The following is a 22,916-nucleotide window of genomic DNA, read 5'->3' as shown; positions in this document are numbered from 1 at the left end:
CTAAGAGACAAAAGGTTGTAGCCCATTCATCATGTGAGGTACAATACATAGTTGCATTTGAGACAACTTGTTAGAGTCTTTGGTTGGAGGTTCTACATGGCAAATAAACTCGTCTCTGTGGGTATTGTCCGAACTCGTTCCCGTTTTGACGGGGAATCCCCGCATTGACTGGGTATGAGTATGGAGAATCCCCAGTTTTTTTAATTGGGTATGGGGATGGGGATGGGGATGGGGATGAGGATGGAGATGTACATATCCCCGCCATAATACATGTCCTCGTCATATCTACATCCTCGTTTAAATTATTAAAATATTCACAATTAATTAAGTAACCATATATATATATATTCTATTTTTTTTCTTTTAATTATTTGGTTTGTTATGAAACTCATTTACATCTCCAATATATTTTTTATCTTATCATAATCTTTATGTAATTATGTTAGAATGATGTATGTCAATTAAAAAAAATATTTCTAACATTTAAATATTTCTATTATTTTTTAATATTTTTTAATATTTTATTTATTGTATATTTTCCTTTCACATGAGAATGTTTAATACTCTCAATTTAAGTGTTTAATAACATAAACCTTTCATTTACCAGGTAAATATAAAAAAAAATTACTTATTATTATTATTATTATTATTATTATTAGTTTTTGTTTCATTTGAAAAACCTTTTTGTTTTGCTAAAATAATTTTTGTTATTTCTTAACCATTGAGTATATATGTTGATATTTGAAAAGTTTTCTTAGATCTCTAAGATTTTCATCTTATCATACCCTTAATTATACATTTGTTTTCTTTTGTGTAATTCCTTTCAATAGTCTCCAAATTGTTTATAAGACTCACATTTATTAATTTTTTAATATTTTTATTTTTTTGTTTATTTTCATCATGTAGAATACTATTTCGATATATTTAATCCAATTATTTTTTATTTTCTAAATCATTGCAATCATACTTTAATTTTTTCACTGTAATTGTATACATAATTTTTATTTACTACAATATAAAAATTTAATGTAATTGTCATGATTTTTTTTTCACCATCCAACATATATTGAAGTTCAAAAGATACAAGATCTATGTTAAAATTTTATTATTATGTTTATTATTTGTTCTTTGTGTCATTTTGATCAAGTGATGTATTATAACTTTTATTAGTGTATAAAAAAGAGATTCATTATAATTTAAAAAATTGAAGTAAACAAAAATTTAAAATATATTTTAATTTCAATATTTTTTTCCTTTTATATTTTTTTAAAATAGTTTTTAATTTTATCAACTAGATTTCGTTAATGTTTGCAAATTTAATAAATATTTTGGTTCTCATGAAATTTTATTTGGTATTCTAATCTAAAATGTAAACAATTATAATTTATTTCAAAGTATTTGATATCGAAGAAACAATCATCCTCTTGATATTGAATATTTGATACTATTATGTTTGCTTTACTGTAATTTTTTATCATTTTATAAAAATTAATTAAAATGAATATTAAAGTATTAAGAAAACGGGTATGGGTATGAGTACGAGATTATACTCGTTACCCGATAGGGATGGGATGGACAAAAGTTTGATACCCGTTGAATTTGAGTATGAGGATGAAGATGAATATTTTTTTTACGAAGATAAGTATGGAATAGCGAAACTCGTCCTCGCCTTATCCGTTGCCACCCGTAGTTCTACTAGAGGAATTAAAATTGGTTTATAAGAAACCACTTCAGTTGCATATTGACAACAAATTTGGCATCAATTTATCAAAGAATCCTATTCTACATAGGAGAAGCAACCGGAGAAGCAACCACATTGATACGAAGTTTCATTTCTCCGAGATCAAGTGTGCAAAGAAAGTTAAACCTAGTCTATTGCTGCACCGAAAAACAAATAATAGACACTTTCACCAAGCCACTGAAGCAAACTCGGTTTAAGAAACTCAAGGATCAATTTGGGATGACGAGCTTAGGGTTATTGGATTAAACAGAGGTGTTGTAGTTTGTAATAACTAACCTAGGTTATGTTTTCTGAATTTTGCTTTACTTTAATGTGGAGAGAGAAAGACATAATTGTCTTTGTGTGCAGTGGATAAAGAGGAAGCATGTTACGAAGCTCAAACAGAACGATTATATCCATTATTTTTTATGTTTGAGGACCAAAATATATAAAAATTTAAAACAAAAACGAATTACAATTTTGCGTCCAAGTTTAAGAATTAAAGACGTATTTTACCTTTTATTTTATGAAGACAAATCACAACAAAAATTTGTGTAAATTGTAACGTTTATTTTTGTATATTACAATGTTTCCAAACATTATTATTTACTAGTGTGACGGTTTTCGAAAATGCCATTAATGGATGATGAACATTGTATTCCCATAAATTTTAACTTAAGAGAAAGGAGAGAACGAATGGGTGCATGAAATTGAGAAAAATGAAAAATTACAAAAGATATAGAAATTAAAAAGAGATGGAATATGTAAAAGAGAGAATACCAAAATAAAAAATAAAAAAGAAATAAAAAATTAGTTGCTTGAAAAAAATAATTATTATTATAAAATGACAATTTAAAAATGTCACATTCTTTTATTATTTGTGTGACATTTATAACAATAAAAAAGATTTCTCTTTTTTGTCCATATTTCATAATATCCGTTTTACCTTTAATTATTTTATAAATAATTTACTTTAATTATTTTTCTAAAATTCTTTTTTGTTTTAATCATTATTTAAATATTCTTTTTACGTATCTTTTTTTTTAAATTTTATATTTAATAACTATTTTAAAAATTATATTTGTTATTAATCTTAATTTAAATTTCTTGAAAATTAAAAAGTGTAAACATGCACGACAACATATATGTATTTGCTAGTTTGACATAACAACAAATAAAAATAAAAATGCCTTGGAAGTTATCAAACTGTATTATATTATAAATTACGATATTTTTTAAGAATCGTCGTACCAAAACAAGTCACCACATACATTTTTTTGGTGAATATAAATTATTTTTACGGTGATTAATCAAATAATAAATTAGATTCATCATGCTCATACTAACATATTATTTCAATATGCCCCAACTTTGTTTTTTCTCACTAATCTCAAATTACAATTTAAACTCGACAGACGTATTATTAATCATTTTATTTTTAATTTATAATATAAATAAAATTATTTTCTTTAATTTTTACTTATATATATATATATATTAAGGTGATGTATATCATTGCTCCTAATAAGTCATTAAATATTACATTTATATTTAATTCACACTTAATTAACAAACATGGGTTTTGACTTTTTTTAATGCATTACAAGAAAATATTTAAATAATAACTAATTTTAGTGACAAAAAATAATTTGTTAAAAATTTTTTTGAATAATGACCAATTTTAGTGACAAAAAATAATTTGTCGTTATAGTACTCAATTTAAATATTAAATTATAAACTAAAAATTATTATTAATTAAAATAATTTTAAAATTTTATAATTTGTCTTTATATTGGTACTAACATTAACTGCTAAAATTTTGACTATGAAAGAAAATGGTCTCTAAATGAGTCTCTAAAAATATTTTTTGTCACCAAAATTTGATCATTATTTAAAAGTTTTTCTGTAATAATGTCTAATTATTTTTCTTTTATTATTTATGTATTAGTTACTGCTATGAAAAAATAATTAATTAACAAAACTACAAAGCATTCTAGAAGGCATAAGTTAACACAATTAGTACCTAAAATGACATATTTATTATTTTTTGTCTTTTGTGTGAAACTCTTTCCACCATTTGAGTATATATACATGAATAATTGTGGTTGAATAACATGTTCAATGAACACCATGGTGGCTTCAAGATGTTTCATTGTCAAAATGACATTCTTGTTAACCCTTTTCATTATGACTTCAGGTTATTAATGATGCTTTTTTCACTCTGTTTAGTTTCTAAATTCAGAAAGTCTTTCTCATTTACATTACACATTTGATTTCTTACTAGTAAATCAAATCTTTCTCGTAGTGTTTTTGGAGAATTGGGATTATTGTTTTATTTGAAAAATTGAGTTGCCATTATTCTTAATTAGATTTTTGTGATACAGATTTGTGCATGATGAAGACGGAAGCAAAAGAATCCATTGATCAATTTTCATGTGATAATGATAAAGGGTGCCCACCGTACAAACCACCACCACACCAACCACCACCTCCACCACCACACCACTGCCCACCACAACAACCACCACCTTCACCACCACACAAACCACCACCTCCACCACCATGCCACTGCCCACCACCTCAACCACCACCTCCACCACCACACCACTGCCCACCAACCCAACCACCTCCTTCACCACCTCCACCACCACACCATTGCCCACCACACCACCACCACCATCCACACCACCCACACCACCCATCGCCACCACCACACCAGGCACCGCCTCCACCACAACACAAAGCCCCACCTCCACCTTGCTGAGTCATCTTTTTCTTCGGATGCAATTCATATGTATTCTTAGTTCTTATAATAAAAGATGATTATTTTTTTTTCAATTTTAATTTTGATATGCAAAGGAATTTATACAAGTTATTTATTAAGTTACTACTTTGACATTTATCTCATAAATGATATGTGAGCATCTTGTCTTACCATTTTCCGAGACAAATTGGTTACAAAACTAAAATAATTAAAAGGAGAATGCTAACGAGTGGTTAATAGTTAGGAATTCAAGTGTGAGTCTAAGTCTCATATTGATTTGACCAGAAATGAGAGAGTAGAGCATTATATAAGAATAAAGACTCATTGACCCATAAATCTATTGTCTTAAAGTTTTGGGTTGAGAGTGGTGTCAGTGCCTTCTATGGTTGGGCTCATGTCTCATTGGTGTTGTATCTCTCCAGTGATACCCTCTATAAAACCTAACATTAATGAATAATTAATGTGCATTAGTTTTATTATTTTTACATTAAAAACTGAAATAATTAAGTCATTAATTAAAATAATATAAAGGCACATAAAAAAGTTTATAAAGACAAAATTGTCCTTCAAAATTTTAAGATACAAAATAAATAATTTGAAAATTTTAAAGTCTCTACTAAAATTTTGGGTAATTAATTTTTTTATATTGCTAAATTTATGTATTTGTAATTAATAATTTCAGATATTAAAATATTATTTTTTTATATAATGATTTGTGGAGTTAACAAAGATGTTGCAAAAGGTTATTAAGTTAACTATAAACTTTTACCAGATTCAATACATATTAATTATTATCATTAACAGTGTGCAATTAATTGCTCTCTACTTTTTAATTTAAATAAATATACTAAGGTATTGCTAACTAGTGTCATAATAAATTGTAATATTAAATGAAATTTGACCTAATAATTTTTAATGTAGTTTTATTAGAGGACAAAAATGTCTATTAGTATTGTACAATTATATTTAATATTTTATTTAATGCTCACCAATCAAAGTTTAAATACCTTTAAAAAAATAAAATAACCATAAAAAGTTTAAATTAACAGAAAAACCAACAAAAAATAGTTAAACATCTAAAAAGTTTAGAAAAAAATAATAATAATTAAAGTATCAATTTGATACTTCATTGCATTTCCTTTCTCTGATTTCTCGATCACCTCTTGTAACATTTATCTTAGTTTAACAAAATCTCTTGTATTAAAGAAATAGACAATATTTCAATATCTGAAATTATTAATTATAAATACATATAACTAGGAATTTTTCAAAGAGATATTTTTTCTTGCTTTTTAGTAGAGGCCTTAGAAATTCTAAAATGTTTATTTTCTATCATAAAGTTATTGCTTGGAAATTTCAAAGGATATTTTTGTCATTATAAAATTTATTGTATACCTTTATATTATTTTAATTAATAGAATTAATTATTTCAGCTTTGAATGTAAAAATAATGGAACAAATGCATATTAATTTTTCCTTAACCAATGCTCTTAGGACATTGGTTAACATTCTCCCTGTATTAAAGAGAATGATAATGATACTTTAACCCACTTTTTTTGATCCACTTTTAACCCATCACTCTCATCACCCTTAGATCATCACATCACATCACTACAAAAAATTAAAATAAATGATCTAAGGGTGATGAGAGTGGTGGGTTAAAAGTGGATCAAAAAAAGTGGGTTAAAATATCATTTTCCTAAAGAGAAAGAAAAAAAAAGATGCATGAATGTTTGTGCAAATCATTGATGAAGATCATCAAGGAGTGGAGCGAAAAATGTCATGACGGAAAATTACCTATTGGTTGTAATCCATACTACCATTGCCTCCACCAAAATCAACTAGGCATTGTAATCTTGCTTCAAGGTCGGTTCAAGGGTAAAGTAATTAAAGTCACCCACTTTAGGCCTCCAGTTAAAAAAGGCCTCAAAATATTTTTTACTACTAATATTACCTATTAATTAATTAATTATAAAATTAATTTTAGAAAAAAAGCCTTGAAAAAATATTTTTGTAACAATATATCTCTATTAAATTAATTATAAACTTATGTTTATGATAAAAAAAGGCCTCCAAGAATATTTTATTACAAATATAACTCTATTACATTAATTATAAATTTATGATTGAGAATAAAATTTAATTAAATTATCATTAGTATATGTTAATTTTTATTAGTATTAAAAATGATAATTAATGAGTTAAAACCTTTTAGTAAATTATAATTTTGTTTACGAAAAAGATAATGATTAGATTTTTTTATTCTTTTATAATTCTATTTTTTTCTTTTATCTTTTTATCTCTTTATGACTATTATTGTCTCTCCTTACTTTCTTCTATTCTAAGAGTTATTTTTTTAGGGTCTTGAGAGATTACTATTCTTCAATCTCATATTGTTCGTGTATACTAAATTTTCATTTCATTTCTAGTTAGTATGTTTTTCTTTCTATTGTTGCGATTTTTATTTTGTTTTGGAATTGTAATAAAATTAAAAATGTGTTTCTTTTGTCCAAATTTTTTTGGTACATTTCGATTTACGAGCTTTAAGATTTTTTTTTTGCATATATTTTGACGAGAAATTGGAATTTTTCTACATAACTATTTATTATAGTAGGGGTTAGTCTTTTGGGGATAATAGATTAAACGGAGCATAATTCAAAGTTGAGTTTTCTGTAAAAAGAAGTTTAGGGAAAAAAAGACTTATTATCAAGTTGAAAAGAACATAAGTTTTGTGAAAAATGTATTAGATGAAAAAAGAAACAATTTAATGAAAACATTGAGAATAAAATTGTAAAATCTCTTCACGAATTGTTATAATTGATTACTTTTTGTATATTGTAGCTAAAGAAATTACCACACTTCGGAGTAGATTTGAACAATTTAAAATATATGAAGATATTTGTTGTGGTGTTTAAAAGTTAAAGTCACTAGATTATACATTTTTTAGAGAAAAATGCTTAAACATTTAAAAATCTTTAAAACATGATAATTTGTTGGATAGTGATGAATTTGATTTATTTTCATAATTAAATATCTTAAGAGAAATTATAGGTTTGAAAAATGATAAACCAATTAACATTCTTAATTATATAAAAAGACTATATTCTTTTCTAGGGGTGATCATGGATTGGATTTTTAATGATCCAATCCACACCCATTTTGAATCCAAATAATTGGATTAGATTTTCGATCCAAATCCATTTTTTCAAAAAAGTAGATTGAATTTTTTAAAAATTCAGATCCAAATATTTAGATCAAGTTTAAATCCAGATCTAAATATTTGGATCAAGTTCAAAATCCAAAATACATTTTTCATAAAATAAATTCAAACTAAATTTTTTAAACTTGTGTCCATAGGGCTGACACCATAGAATTTGGCAAATTTTTTGTCGGGGGCCAACGAGGCCAAATTTCGGCATGGGACAAACTTGGATGACTTTCGAACGAATTTCGGTCGGGGACGACGTGACCAAATTTGGGCCAAGGTCGACTTGACAAAATTTCAGTCGAGATCGACTTGACTAGATTCAACTGAATTTCGGCCAAGACCGATTTTGCCTAATACGACCAAATTTTGGCCAGAGCCGACTTGGCCAAATATGCCCACGTTTGGGCCAGGGCCTGATCAATCAAATTTTAGTCAGGGTTGACTCAACTAAATTCGTCGATCGGGACCGACTTGACTGAACATGGCCAATTTTCGATCACAACCGACTAAGTTGAATATAGTCAAATTTCGTTCGGGACTTACTCGACCGAATACGACTAAATTTGGGCTAGTTCCGACTCGACCAAATTTTGGTCATGACCAACTCGACTAAATTTGGCCAAATTTAGGTCAGGACCGAATCGCCTAAATATGACCAAATTTCGGTCGCGATCGACTTTGCCGAATACAACCAAATTCAAACCAAGCCCAACTCAGTTAAATTTTGGTTGAGGCCAACACGACCGAATTTTGACCGGAGCCGACTCGACTAAATTCGACTGAATTTCAGTCGTGGTCGACTCAGTTGAATACAGCCAAATTTTGATCGTGACCGACTCATTTGAATACGGCCAAATTTCATCCTAGGCCGTCTCAGCCGAATACGACCAAATTTGGGCCAAGGCCGACTCGGCTAAATCTCAATCGGGGCCAACTCGATTGAATTTGACCAAATTTTGACTGGAGCCAACTAGGCTAAATACAGCCTAATTTTGGTCGCAGTTGTCTCGGCTGAATACGGTCAAATTTTTTCTAGGTAGGCTCAGCCCAATGCAGTCAAATTTGGGTCAGAGTGAACTCAACCGAATACTTTCAAATTTTGTCCAGGACCAGCTGGGCCAAATTTTGATCGGGACCCACTTGACAGAATTTGTCCTAATTTAGCCAAATTTTGTATAGGGTAACGCCAACTCAATCAAATATGACTAAATTTGGCCTAGTCTGTCTCAACTTTTAGCCTAACCTAACCAAAAATATAAACTGAAAATTTGGATTGAATATTTTAGATTATCCATTTTGAAAATCTAGATTTAGAGTATGGACATACAATCCATAAAATATATAAAATGTAAATCAGATTGATATCCAAATCCAGAAAAATGGATTGGATTTTTAATAAAATGAATATTAAATGGATTGGATCATAGCAAAAATGGATTGGATCATGAAAATTAGATTTTTTGTCCATCCTTAGTTTAACTTTTTAAATCATCATCTGCTTCCTTCCGCTCATTTAAGAGTTCAATGAATATAAATTATTGTTGTTATCCTCATAATTTTATTTTTATGTGTTAAATAAACATTAATTATTACTTTTACCCTCATATTTTTATTCTTTCACTTTTATATGTATTTAATCTCTTTTTATTAATACATTTTTTTACAAAAGTATAACTTAAATTTGTTAGTACAAATTTATGGATCATTAACAATTCTTTTATTAAACTTCTAAAATTTTAATTAAATTGTAAGGTTTAAATTTTATGAATATAAATTTCAAGGTTTTGTGTTTAGGTACGCTCACGTCTCACGTCGCACGTCGCACGTCGCACGTCTCATGTCTCAAGTTTCACGTCTAAGGTCGCACGTCTCTCACGTCTCACGTCCCACGTCTCACGTTCCACGACGCTTATGTCTCTCACGTCTCACGTCTCTCGTCTCACGTCACTCTTCTCACGTCTCTTGTCTCTCGTCGCACGTCCCACGTTCCACGTCTCACGTCTCATGTCCCACGTTTTACGTCTTACATCTCACGTCCCACGTCCCACATCTCACGTCTCATGTCCTACGTTCCACGTCTCATGTATCACGCCCATGTCTCACCTTCCACGTCTCACGTCTCACGCCCCACGTCGCACGTCTCACATTAATGTACTGAAATACTTGATTCTTTCATAAAATAATGGTACTTTGATTTACTGGTTGCAGTATAGCTAATGTTATTCTTTGCTTCTTTGCTGTTTATCCTTATTCAAATAATAATTTGTTATTGATCGAAAGAAGGAAGAGAAATGACATTATTTTACCGGAAATAGGAAAGCTATCCTTATGCAATAACAATAATTTGAAGCTTTTGCAAATGTCTGCTATCATTACATGGATGATTTTAGAAAAGTGTTTAGATGTTGGCAGACAATATTTTTTTATTAGTTTTTTTGTTCTGACATTCAATATGCGAAGAGATGTGTCACAAAATTCTAATCAAGGGTGGGCAAAACATCCATTTTTTATAATCCAATCTATTTTTTCTATGATATAATCCGTTTAATATCTATTTTATTAAAAATTCAATCCATTTAAAATCCATTTTATTGGATATGGATATCAATATGATATATATATTTTATATATTTTATGAATTGGATATCCATTTTCTAAATCTAGATTTTCAAAATGGATAATCCAAAATATCCAATCCAAATTTTCAGTTTATATTTTTGATTAGGTTAGGCTAAAAGTTGAGACCGACTAGTCCAAATTTAGTAGTATTTGATTGAGTTGGCGTGACCCTATACAAAATTTGGCTGAATTCTGTCAAGTCGGTCTCAATCAAAATTTGGCCCAACTGGTCCTAGACAAAATTTGGAAATATTCGGTTGAGTTCACCCGACCCAAATTTGATTGCATTGGGCTGAGTCGACCTAGACAAAATTTGATCATATTCGGCCGAGACAACCGCGACAAAAATTTGGTTGTATTCAACCTAGTTGGCTCTAGTCAAAATTTGGTCAAATTCAATCGAGTTGGCCCCGATTGAGATTTGGCCGAGTCGGCCCTGACCCAAATTTGGTCATATTTGGCTGAGACGGTCTAGGGTGAAATTTGGCCATATTCAAATGAGTCGGTCACGATCGAAATTTGGTCGTATTCAACTGAGTCGGCTAAGATCGAAATTCGGCCGAATTTAGACGAGTCGGCTCCGGTCAAAATTCGGTCGTGTTGGCCTAGACCAAAATTTGACCGAGTTGGTCTGGCCTGAATTTGGTCGTATTCGGAAGAGTCGATCACGACCGAAATTTGGTCATATTTAGGCGAGTCGGTTCTAACCTAAATTTGACCAAATTCAGTCGAGTTGGTCATGACCAAAATTTGGTCAAGTCGGCACTTGCCCAAATTTAGCCATATTCGGTTGATTAAGTCCTGAACGAAATTTGACTATATTCAACTTAGTCGACTGTGATAAAAAATTGGTCATATTCAGTCAAGTCGGTCCCAACCGACGAATTTAGTTGAGTCAACCCTGACCGAAATTTGACTGATCAGACCCTGACCCAAATGTGGTCATATTTGGCCAAGTCGGCTCTAGCCAAAATTTGGTCGTATTAGGCAAATTCGGCCCTGGCCGAAATTCAGTCGAATCTAGTCAAGTCGATCTCGATTGAAATTTTGTCGAGTCGACCTTAGCCCAAATTTGGTCACGTCGTCCCGACCGAAATTCGTCCGAAAGTCATCCAAGTTCAACCCATGTTGAAATTTGGCCTCGTTGGCATCGACAAAAAATCTGTCAAATTCTATGGTGTCAGCCCTATTGAAAATCTAATCCACATCCATTTTGGATCCAAATAATGGATGTGGATCCAAATTTGTGTTCATAGGACTGACACCAAAGAATTTGACAGATTTGACCGAATACTTCCAAATTTTGTCTAGGACCAACTAGGTCAAATCTCGATCGGGACTGACTTGACAGAATTTGGCCTAATTCGGCCAAATTTTGTATAGGGTCACGCCAAATCAATCAAATACGACTAAATTTTGGCTAGTCCATCTCAACCTTTAGCCTAACCTAACAAAAAATATAAAGTGAAAATTTGAATTGGATATTTTGGATTATCCATTTCGAAAATCTAGATTTCGAGAATGGATATCCAATCCATAAAATATATGAAATGTAGATTAGATTGATATCCAGATCTAATAAAATGAATTTTAAATGGATTGGATTTTTAATAGAATGGATATTAAATGGATTGGATCATAGATAAAATGGATTGGAGCAGAAAAATTGGATTTTTTGCCCACCCTTATTCTTTTCCAAGTGTATATATAACTTATAGAATAATATTAACAATTTCGGTGTCAACCATGTCTCAGGAAAGATTAAATGGATTAGCCTTATTATCTATCAAAAAAGAAATGTTAATTATGACAATTTAATAAATAATTTTACATTAAAAAAATTTTTAAAAAAAATTAAATAAAATACCTATTTTTTAAGTTTGTTTTTAAATTTTTCAAACTCTTAAGGTGTCCTTGTCGTGCTCAACCAAGCACGTCAAACGTTGTGAAAGCGATTAAGGCAGTGACACAATTTATAAGAATATTATTTATATTCCATTATAATATTTATATTTATTATGTATTATTTTTCACATAAAAATATTTAATTTTCAATTTCAAATGTTCAATTACTTCAACTTTTAATTCATTAGGTAACATAAAAAAAAGCTCATATTTAATCTTTAGTCTTTGTTTTATTTGAAAATTTACTTTTTACTAAATAATTTTTATTCTCTTTTAAAAGTTCGACTACAGAAACTCCAATGTACTTTTCCTCTTATCATATAATTTATTATACGTATTTATGTTAATCATAATATATTTATGTTAACGAAGATACATTTGTACTGTTTAGAAATCGCTACAGGATAATTGTGAGAGGAAAAAGAATTCTACTTTATCATTTAACTTTTTGTACGTATAAAAAAAGAATTTGTAGAATAAAACCCAAACGATATTTCAGTACAAACCTAAATGGTGAGGTGTTCTAATATATCAATTTTGAGGAAAACTCTATCAAATGAACTAAATTTGTTGGTATAGGATAGTTGACGAGAAAAAAAAATCATTATTTACATTTAATTTTTATATTGGTTAGCATATATATATATTCATGTAAATCACACTATATATCTTGTTTTTAAGAAACAAAATATATGATTATTATTGATTAGAAATTAAAAAGAAAATTTTAAAACCAAAAAGCAATAAACCCAAAACAAAAGGATACGTACATAAGTGACTAAGAAACATAACTCCAAATTTTGTATTTGATATGATCCTAGAAATATTATAGGTATATATAATTTTATATTTTTGCACATATCAAAGGTCATTTTAAAGGAATAGAAAATTTTATTCTATTTTACATAATGTCCCATTTTATCCTTCGTTATTTTGTTTTTAAATTAATTTATAATAAAATTAATTTACTCTTTCCGGAATGACTAATCCGGTATATGTTAGTCGAATTTGGTGACATATTCTAGATTTCTGATTCCTGTAATCACACCCCACATGTTACTTTTAATATTGAGGGATCCAATTTGTTTTGAACATATTATCAATCCGGTACGATTTAACATTAACCAGAACAACCATTCTAGTTTTTGAAATTCATAAAGGCTTTTCCTTGGACGCAATGTTCATAAAGTTTCATTTACTCAATTTCTCACACATATCATCATTCTCTATCACCTTAAACCATTGACAACCAAAATCAGATTTTATTGTTTTAATTCATTTGCCGTATATATTTATTTTTAGTAATATTTTATATATTATAATTTTTTATTTCATATAAAAATATATAGATATGTTAACTAAAAAAATTTGAATCAGGTATTCAGAAATCAAAAAAAGAAGAAGAGAAGAATTAGGGCATTAATTACATCACAAAAAGAGCTATGAATAAATTTATATAAATAAATAAGAAAAATGAATTAGAAAATACAGGTGGGTGTTCTTTGAATGAAAAAGACAATAACAATATAGATATAGATGAAAGCAACAATAGAGAAAAAGAAGTAGTTAGTGATTAAAATAATGTAAACAATTACTGTGTCAGTTGTTTCGGCCCAAATGACTTTCTCAAAACTAAAGATAATAAAAACTTTTTTAAGATCAACAATGTCCCAAGAAAGATTAGACGAATTAGCTCCGTTATCTATTGAAAAAGATATGTTAAATAAAATTAATTATGACAATTTAATAAATGATTTTGCATCAGAAAAAGTTTGAAAATTTAATTTTAAATAAAATGCCTCATTTTTTAAGTTTGCTTTAGACCTTCAAAACTCTTGAGCCTCTCTTGGATTCTTTTACTAATGAAATAAAAGAAGTCATCAATTTCATTTGTTATAACAACTTCCATAGAGTATTTGCACCTATCCCGTTTTTATTATCACTTTCTGAATTTTTATGTGTTTTTAAAAAATAAGATTTCAGGATTGTCCATTGTGAATTCCAAGGTTTCTCTGAGTTTGAAAATTATTACTTGTTAAGTTACCATACCAAAACTCAATCCAATTAAGTCTGTAGTGTCTACCAATTTCACCATATCATATATATATATATATATATATATATATATATATATATATATATATATATGTTGGGTTTATAGAAGAGGAGGTTCACTAGAGAGATACAACACCAATGAGACTTAAACTTAACCACATAAGGCATTGACTTAAGGCAATAATTTTATGGGTCTTTATTCTCTTATATATACATTCTCTTTATTTTGTTTTAGAGTTAAATATGTTTTTAGTTCTTAAAATTGGACGCAAAATTTGAATATGTTCCTGTCTCATACTTTGAAACATTTTGCTCCACAAACTTCAAACATGAATGGTTATATTTAGTGGCGAATCTTAGTATAGGTATAGAAGGGTCATGACACCCCCTCCTCCTCCCCATTTTGTTATTATATGTAGGTAATATATATATATATATATATATATATATATATATATATATATATATTCTTTTTTCAATTTTAATGCAATTGATATTTTTAAAAATTTTATACATTTCTTGTGTTAAATATGTTTTTAATTTCTTAGTTTTGACGTGAAATTCATTTTTATCTGAAACTTTAATATAGTTTAGTCCTTAAACGTTAGAAATGAATGGATATAGTCCTTTTAATCCAATTACTTAAAATTTCTATTAAAGTATAGGCGCATTTCATGGTAGCATTTGAGTTGTTTATACTATCTGGCACGTTTCCGTTTCAATATTTGTTGAAAAACGCATTTGACACACAAAAAAAAAAAATTAACGTAATTGGGTAAATGGACTATATCCATCCTTTTTTAAAGTTTGAGGACTAAAATGTATTAAGATTTCAGACAGTAACGAAATTCAATTTTGTGTCAAAGTTCATAGACTAAAAATAAACTTAACCTTTTATCTAGGCACCCTCTAAGTTTGGTCTGAAGATCTGCCATTGGTTATATTCTTTTTTATTGGTGTTAATTTTGTTAAACGATGATCATGGCTAACATTTGAGCTTAAATATGTCAAAACGATGTAAACAACTTAAACGTCATCCTAAAACGCGTTTAGCGCATAAAAAAACTTTACTACAATTGGCTTATGAGGACTATATACATTTATTTTTTAGGTTTGAGGACCAAAATGTATCAAAATTTAAGACAAAGATGAATTCCACTTTCACATCCAAGTTTAGAGACTAAAACTATATTTGACACTTTATTTATGAAGGCAAATCACTGCATCAAATTGCGTAAGTTGAAATGTTTTTTTTTTTTATATTATAATATTTTCAAACATTGTTATTTACGCGAGTGTCATTTTCCATGGACGCCGTAAAGGGAGATGAAAATTGTATTCTCGGGAATTTTAACTTATGAGAAAGGAGAGACCAGATGAGTGTATCAAATCGGAGAAAATGAAAAATTAAAAAAGGAGAGAAATTAAAAAAAAAGAGGGAGTGTGTAAAAGAGAAAATACCAAATTAGAAAATAAAAGAGAAATAAAAAAAACTAGATGCTTAAACACAATAATGATGTATTATAAAATGACACTTTAAAATGTCATATTTTTCATTAATAATATAATTTTAAAATATCATCGATTAAAAATGCAATATTATACATACAAATTATGACATTTATTAAATTGTCGTATTATAATGTAAATTATAACATTTTTTAAAAATTATCATATTAAAAACACCACGAGGTACCTCAATTTTTGTAGTGAATATAAATTATTTCTACAATGACAAATCAAATAGTAAATTAGATTCTCATGCTCATACTAATATATTACTTCATTTTGTCCCAACTTTTTTTTCTAACTAATAATTTTATTTTTAATTTATTTTTTAAATAAAATTTTCTTTTTTAATTTTTACTTATATTTATATATATATATATATATATATATATATATATATAATTGATTGGTTAATTAAGTTGAATGTATATCATTATTACTAATAAAAGCATACAATATTACACTTATATTTAATTCACAATTAATTAACAAAAGTACAAATCATCACATTTGCATTGAATGCATAAGTTAACATAATTACTACCTAAAAAGGCCTATTTATTTATTTTTGTCTTTTGTGTGAAACTGCTTCCACCATTTTGAGTATAAATAGATGAATAATTGCAGTTGAATAACATGTTCAGTGAATAGCATGGGGTCTTCAAAATATTTCATTGTCAATATGACGTTCTTGTTAGCCCTCATCATCATGACTTCAGGTTAATAATAATGTTATTTCACTCTCTCTTTAGTTTCTCAGTTCAAATGCGTCTTTATCTTTCACATAGTTTTTTGGGGAATTGGAGTTACTGTTTCATTTGAAAAATTAAGTTGGCATTGTTCTTAATTATTAGATTTTTATGATGCAGATTTGTGCACGATGAAGACAGAAGCAAGAGAACTCATTGAACAATTTCCATGTGTTAATGGTAAAGGGTGTCCACCACACCAAGCACCACCTCCACCACCACAAGCACCACAACCACCACACCAAGCACCACCTCCACCTCCACCACCACACCAAACACCACCACCACCACACCATTGCCCACCCCACCAAGCACCACCACCTCATCACCACCACCATCCACACCACCACCACCACACATCGCCGCCACCACCACACCAAGCACCACCACCACACCAGGCACCGCCTCCACCACAACACAAAGCCCCACCTCTACCTTACTGAGTCATCTTTTTCTTCGGATGCAATGTCATCTTTTTCTTACTCATATGTATTTTGAGTTGTTATAATAAAGTATGATTATATTGTTTCATTTCTTACCGTCTTCCTATATTATAACCAACTCTCATAATTTTTCTTATAATAGATTCTTTGATAAATATAAGCTTCGAATAATAACATTTGAAAAGAAATAATGAAATTGAATTTATATAGATTAAAATTAATTTAGGGAAAGTTAATTTGTAAAAAAATAATACATAAAATTTCATGTTTTAACTTTTGCAAAATTAATTTTAATTTACGATTAATTTTCTTAATTATTTAAGAAAAAAAACTCGGGCAGGCATAACTTATTTCGTTTAATTTTAATTTTGAAATGAAAGGAGTTTATACAAATTGTTATTAAGTTACCACTTTGGCATATATCTCATAAATGTTTGGTGAGTATATTGTCTTACCATTTTTTTGAGACAAATTGGTTACAAATAGAGTTGTAAAGCGGATAAGCCGGTCCGACCCGGTTCAACCCACCATGGGTTGATGATTTAGTGAGTCAATCCAACCCGGTTCACTTTTTAGTAAGCAAAAAAAATTCGAATCCAGTCCGACCCATCATGGGTTGGCGGGTTAAACGGGTTGGTTCACGGGTTTACTTAATTAAAAAAAATACAATTTTTTTTATTTTATTTTAAGTCAAAACTAAATTATAATTCTAACTAAAATCTAAATAAATTTTAATACAATTCAAATACAAACAAAAATAATAAAAATACAAATTATTTACGTGTAGATTAAAAAAACAACCTAACATGACCCAAATATAAAGTCCAACTTAATAAAAAATACTTGTGTGACTCTTTTTATTTGCGGGTTGGTGAGCCGGGTTCTAGATGAGCCAGATCAAAAATCAATCCGTATTGAAATTTGTTAAAAAATTTCAACCTAACCCGAACCTGTAGTGAGCTGAGTTGACTCGCGGGTTCCAACCCATTTTGACGGCTCTAGTTACAACCTAAAATAATGAAAGAATTTGATTAGTTATTAAAAGAATCTCACTCAGACTTTGTAATTAATTGCTCTCAACTTTTTAGTTTAAATAAATATATATTAAAGGAAAAGAAAAATAATTTTCAAATATGTGGAGAAAACTAAGATCATGAAAAACACACAAACTAAAAAAAATTAAACTATAAGACTAATCACAATAATAAAATACATTAAGAAATCAAGAAGAAAGACAGAGAAAAGAACACATGACAAACTAAAAAAAGTACTTTAAATACTATATTTAGAATTATTAAAATAAATTATTCAAACTGTGCAAGAGTAATATTAAACTACCAATCACAGTTGCTATGAAAAGAAAAATATGAAGTATTGGATCAATTTGTCAAACTAATAGAATAAAATAATTAATTTTTGTTTAAACCTTAAACTATTAAGAATTTAACACCTTTATTTTTTTTCCAAATTTTTTTTAACCATTTACACTTGTTATAGCCTCGATAAGTCTTGGTCAACAAATGTTTTTAATTGCTTTCTGCTGCATTTTGGTTCAGACTTTAATCCAAAATTAAAATATCATTGAAGACATATGACATACATTTTATCCATATTTTTGAAGACAATCCATCAATTAAAACTAAAATGTAATCTTTAAATGGAATTAAACAAATCAATATTGTCATGGGGAGAGCAACTTCTTTAAAAGTGAAAGAAAAATTACTATTTACTTTAAGACATATGTCCAATTATAAAGAATTATGATAGAAAACTCACAAAACTAACAAAAAGACATTACACTAAAAACAAAATAGATGTAATAAAAATTAATCAAAGACGTTAAACATTCATTAATAAAGATCATTAATCAAGAGCAACCCAATAATTAATTAGACAAAGTCGAAAGTGTAAAACACACAAACTCCATATTTATTATTAGCATATATCATCGTCAATACTCATGTATCCGTTGACTTGATATAATGTGCTATCTTTATTTTATAAAGTGACATTTGTTTTTATTTTTTTTTTGTAGTTTATTAATGAAGAAGGATCATATTAAAAACTAAGATGTAGTGTAGAAATTTATGTGCATGTTTTGTTGATTGAGTTTGTAGTTTAGGAAAGATTTATCAACAAATATATTAAAACTTTGTAGACTATATAATCTGGAAATTGTTGTGACAATGAATTCTTTGAATATTACAATTTATGGTATATATATATATATATATATATATATATATATATATATATATATATATATATATATATATATAATTAGTATGAAAGTGTCATGTTCATTTTATAGATTATTGTAATAATTCTAAAAACGTATGTGATAAACTTTAAATTCCATTACATATTAGTAGGCGTTTTAATGTTTTAATTGATAGCTTCAATTTTTCCTATTTTTGTTTTATTTCCACAATATCAATAAAATATATTTATTTTATATATCTTAAGGAATGTTATTAAAATATATCAAAAATAATAATAATGAAGGATTCATCTCATCCGAAATATTAACTTGACTCTTGTAACTGGATTAAAGTTTAATATTTTATGCTATTTTGCTATGAAATAATGAAATTTTTTTTATACAAAATCTTAAGATGATAAAAACACTGTACATATGCTATTTTACCACCGAACATTTTTTATTACAAAATATATTTCTTCACTTTTATAGGGGAAAATAATAACAGAAGTGATTAATTATTATTTGGATATAAAGAATCACAAGCTTTAACCAAACACTATAGAGTGTAGTAGGACTCTGGGAGGAGGAGAAACAAAAGACATACAATCTAAAATAATAATGCACCAGTAAATAGTTGCCACATTGTAGTCAATAAATGATTTTCAGACACAAGCACACATATAAAATGGATTTTAAAATTTAATAGAACTAATTCCATACTTAACAGATACATATAGAAAGTGTGGGGTGAAGTATAAGGAAGTGGTTTGAGAAAGGGAGAAAATAGAAGAGGGGAAGGTAGAATCACATTAAGGATTACAACATTATTCTTATATTTTCAAAGGCAGACTAGTCTAACGACATCATGTACAAGGGGTTCATATGAGTGGATGTGGTGGGAACCTCAAGGCTAGAACACCAAAGCAAAAGTTTGAGTTACAAAAAAATCCTATATAGGAGGAAATCTCTATGGTTGAACAATAAAGATTGGAGTTCAACGTTAATATCTATTTTCTATAAAAATAAAGTGCTACTTCGCTTTAGGGGAGCCCTTCTCTTAGACCTTATTCTTAGGATTTCTCTTTATATTCATTGTAACAATTTTAGAGAGTTATGAATACAACTGTTAAAATGAGTCGGAACTCACGAGCCAATTCGGCTCATCATGAGTTTAGGGATGTCAACGGGATGTGTAGAGTACGGGTAGTAGTTTTCACGTACCCTACCCGCTGAATAAATATTTGCCTCGTACTTGTACCCATATCCATCGAGTATCCGTTATGCGGGTACCCGTCTATTTTTTTCATATCCGCGGGTATTTGGGTATCCACAGATACCCGCAAGTATTTACAAAATATTTAAAAAAACAGATACGACCACCATTACTGAATGAAGACTTAGAATGTTTTTTACTAATATATATATATATATATATATATGAGGGTATTATTATGAATTAAAGTTTAGTGGGTACGAGTATCCACGGGTACGGATACTATGATACCCGTACCTGCCCCGTTAACATGCGGGTATCAAAAAAACCCGTACCCGTGGGTAGCGGGTATCCATTTTTAATATTTGTTTCCTACCCATTGCGGGTTTTATCCGCAGGTACCGATTTTTTTGACATCCCAGCTGGGTTGGGTTGAAATTTTTTTACAAATTTAAATACGGGTTGATTTTTGACCCGGCTCACTTAGAACCCGACTCACTTGGGTTGAACTCATGGCAAGCTGGGTTGACTCACCAACTCGCAAATAAAGGGTCACACAAGTATTTTTTGTTAAGTTGGGCTTTGCACTTGGGTCATGTTAGGTTGTTTTTTTTAGCCAACACATAAATAATTTGTAGTTTTGTGATTTTGGTTTGTATTTGGATTGTATTAAAATTTATTTAGATTTTAATTATAATTATAATTTAGTTATGACTGAAAAAAATAAAAAAAATAATATATTTTTTTAATTAAGTAAGCCTGTGAGCCAACCCATTTAATCCACCAACTTGTGGTGGGCTAGGTCAAGTTCGAAATTTTTTGGCTCGCTAATAAGTGAGCCGGGTTGGATTGGCTCACTAAGTGATCAACTCGTGGTGGGTCGAGCCGGGTCGGGTCGGGTTATCCGTTTTGAGAGCCCTAGTTATGAGAAAGGGACAACAACTCCTTATGCATGTAGCAAGAGTCATCAACATGAGTAGTTAAACTCTCTTGTATTGAGGTTGGATGTAATCAACCGTAATTCTCTGTATTGCCTGTTTTATACATATATCATTGCTCTTATTCATGTGTTAATGATTTGGTTTATGCTTTAATGTTTCAATGAACTTATCATTCATATTACATAAATTATTTAGATTGAGTTGGGAAACTAATCTTGAATTTAAGGTTCAACCAAGTCATCTAAGATGTTTGAATGTTAGGAATATATTTAAAGGCTTTAGTTGAGTTAAAAGCCATGCAATTAAATCAAGGATTCATTCATCAATGATTGTGGAATCAACATTGTGATTGGGATCTTTAGGTTCTAAAGTCAAAGGATTGATCTAGAATGAATTAAGTTAACATCCCGGTAGAAAATTACTTAAATCAAATAAAAATAAAAAGTTTATGTAAATAAATACCTCATTTATTATCAAATCATTTTCCCAAAAGTGCGAGAAATTTTAACACGTCAAAAAATTATAAACCGCGAATCATAGTCAAAATATCCATAATCCACTTTTGCAAATTCAAATAGCAAAAGCAGTAAAACCAATAATTAAATTACATGATAATTTAATATAAAGTCTTTATAAAATCCCTTGTACTTTGCTCCCACTCTCCGCCACTAAGCATCTCCCTACCCACATGTAATATCATTTGTTCCCAGATAAGAAGTTACCCGATCATCACCACACACAAACAGATAGGGTGAGCTATGCACATAGATATAAATAAATATGAAATAAACCCATCCGAAAATTCATAAACATTTATCTATTTATAATAACCACCCACTTTCCTACACTCATAACTATTATGAGTTCATGCATGCACTTTTAATCTTGAGACTTCATGTGCTTCCACGATCCTCCTCGCTCGTGGGCCAACCTACGAGCCTATCCCGCTCGTAGTCCTACTTCATAGACTCCATCGCCTGTCATCCGAACTCCTCGCTCGGACCCAGATCCGCATACCCGCCTTTCCTATTATGAACTCTCTCGCTCATAGCATTCTCAAGTTTGAGCATGAAGTGAACTCCCTCGCTCACTCATCCCAAACAAGAGTACCTCCAGTGAACTAATTCGTTCACGTTCCGCATGTGGTCATCACGAACTCCTCGCTCGCAACTCAAGCCAAACACATCCCAGATTCTATGGACTTAGTCCTTCAAGCCCAACATCACAAAACACATGCATATAATTCCCATAATTTTGGAAATATAAAACAAATAAGCTCAAACAGTACACGGAAACATGAAACTTCACGGTTCTCACTTAGGCTAGGAGCCTTCACCCCAAACAAGTGTATCTGTCTTGCTCAAGCTAGACTCATTCGCCTGAACGAGTGTGATGCAGTGGCTCTCCATGAGCTCTCGCTTAGGCGAGACCTTCTTGCCTGAGCGAGACCCTCATTCTGCCCAAACACACAATCCCTCGCCTGGACGAGGATTCAAACAGAAAACGTGACATATTTCATCGCAACCTTGCTTGGGCGAGCCATTCTCGCCTGAGTGAGTTAACGTGTCGCTCAACACCAAAATGGTC

The 22,916-nt window shown here is 29.6% G+C and overlaps 2 protein-coding genes across 2 annotated transcripts; both read left to right on the top strand.

Moving 5' to 3' along the window:
* The first annotated feature begins 3,839 nt into the window (after nt 1-3,839).
* LOC114165252 (leucine-rich repeat extensin-like protein 3) lies at nt 3,840-4,564 on the top strand. The gene is made up of 2 exons (XM_028049910.1): nt 3,840-3,917; nt 4,105-4,564. Exons 1-2 carry the CDS (start codon nt 3,842-3,844, stop codon nt 4,482-4,484), a joined length of 456 nt encoding a protein of 151 aa, XP_027905711.1. The 5' UTR covers nt 3,840-3,841; the 3' UTR covers nt 4,485-4,564.
* Nucleotides 4,565-16,401: 11,837 nt separating this feature from the next.
* Nucleotides 16,402-17,060, top strand: LOC114164396 (extensin-like). The gene is made up of 2 exons (XM_028049064.1): nt 16,402-16,499; nt 16,650-17,060. The coding sequence occupies exons 1-2, from the start codon at nt 16,433-16,435 to the stop codon at nt 16,970-16,972; spliced, it is 390 nt and encodes a 129-aa protein (XP_027904865.1). The 5' UTR covers nt 16,402-16,432; the 3' UTR covers nt 16,973-17,060.
* Nucleotides 17,061-22,916: the final 5,856 nt, after the last annotated feature.

The sequence above is a fragment of the Vigna unguiculata genome, chromosome 1, assembly GCF_004118075.2.
Source record: "Vigna unguiculata cultivar IT97K-499-35 chromosome 1, ASM411807v1, whole genome shotgun sequence".
Classification (NCBI taxonomy): domain Eukaryota; kingdom Viridiplantae; phylum Streptophyta; class Magnoliopsida; order Fabales; family Fabaceae; genus Vigna; species Vigna unguiculata.
Note: the sequence above shows the minus strand (reverse complement) of the source record. Positions and strands in the feature narration are given on the sequence as shown.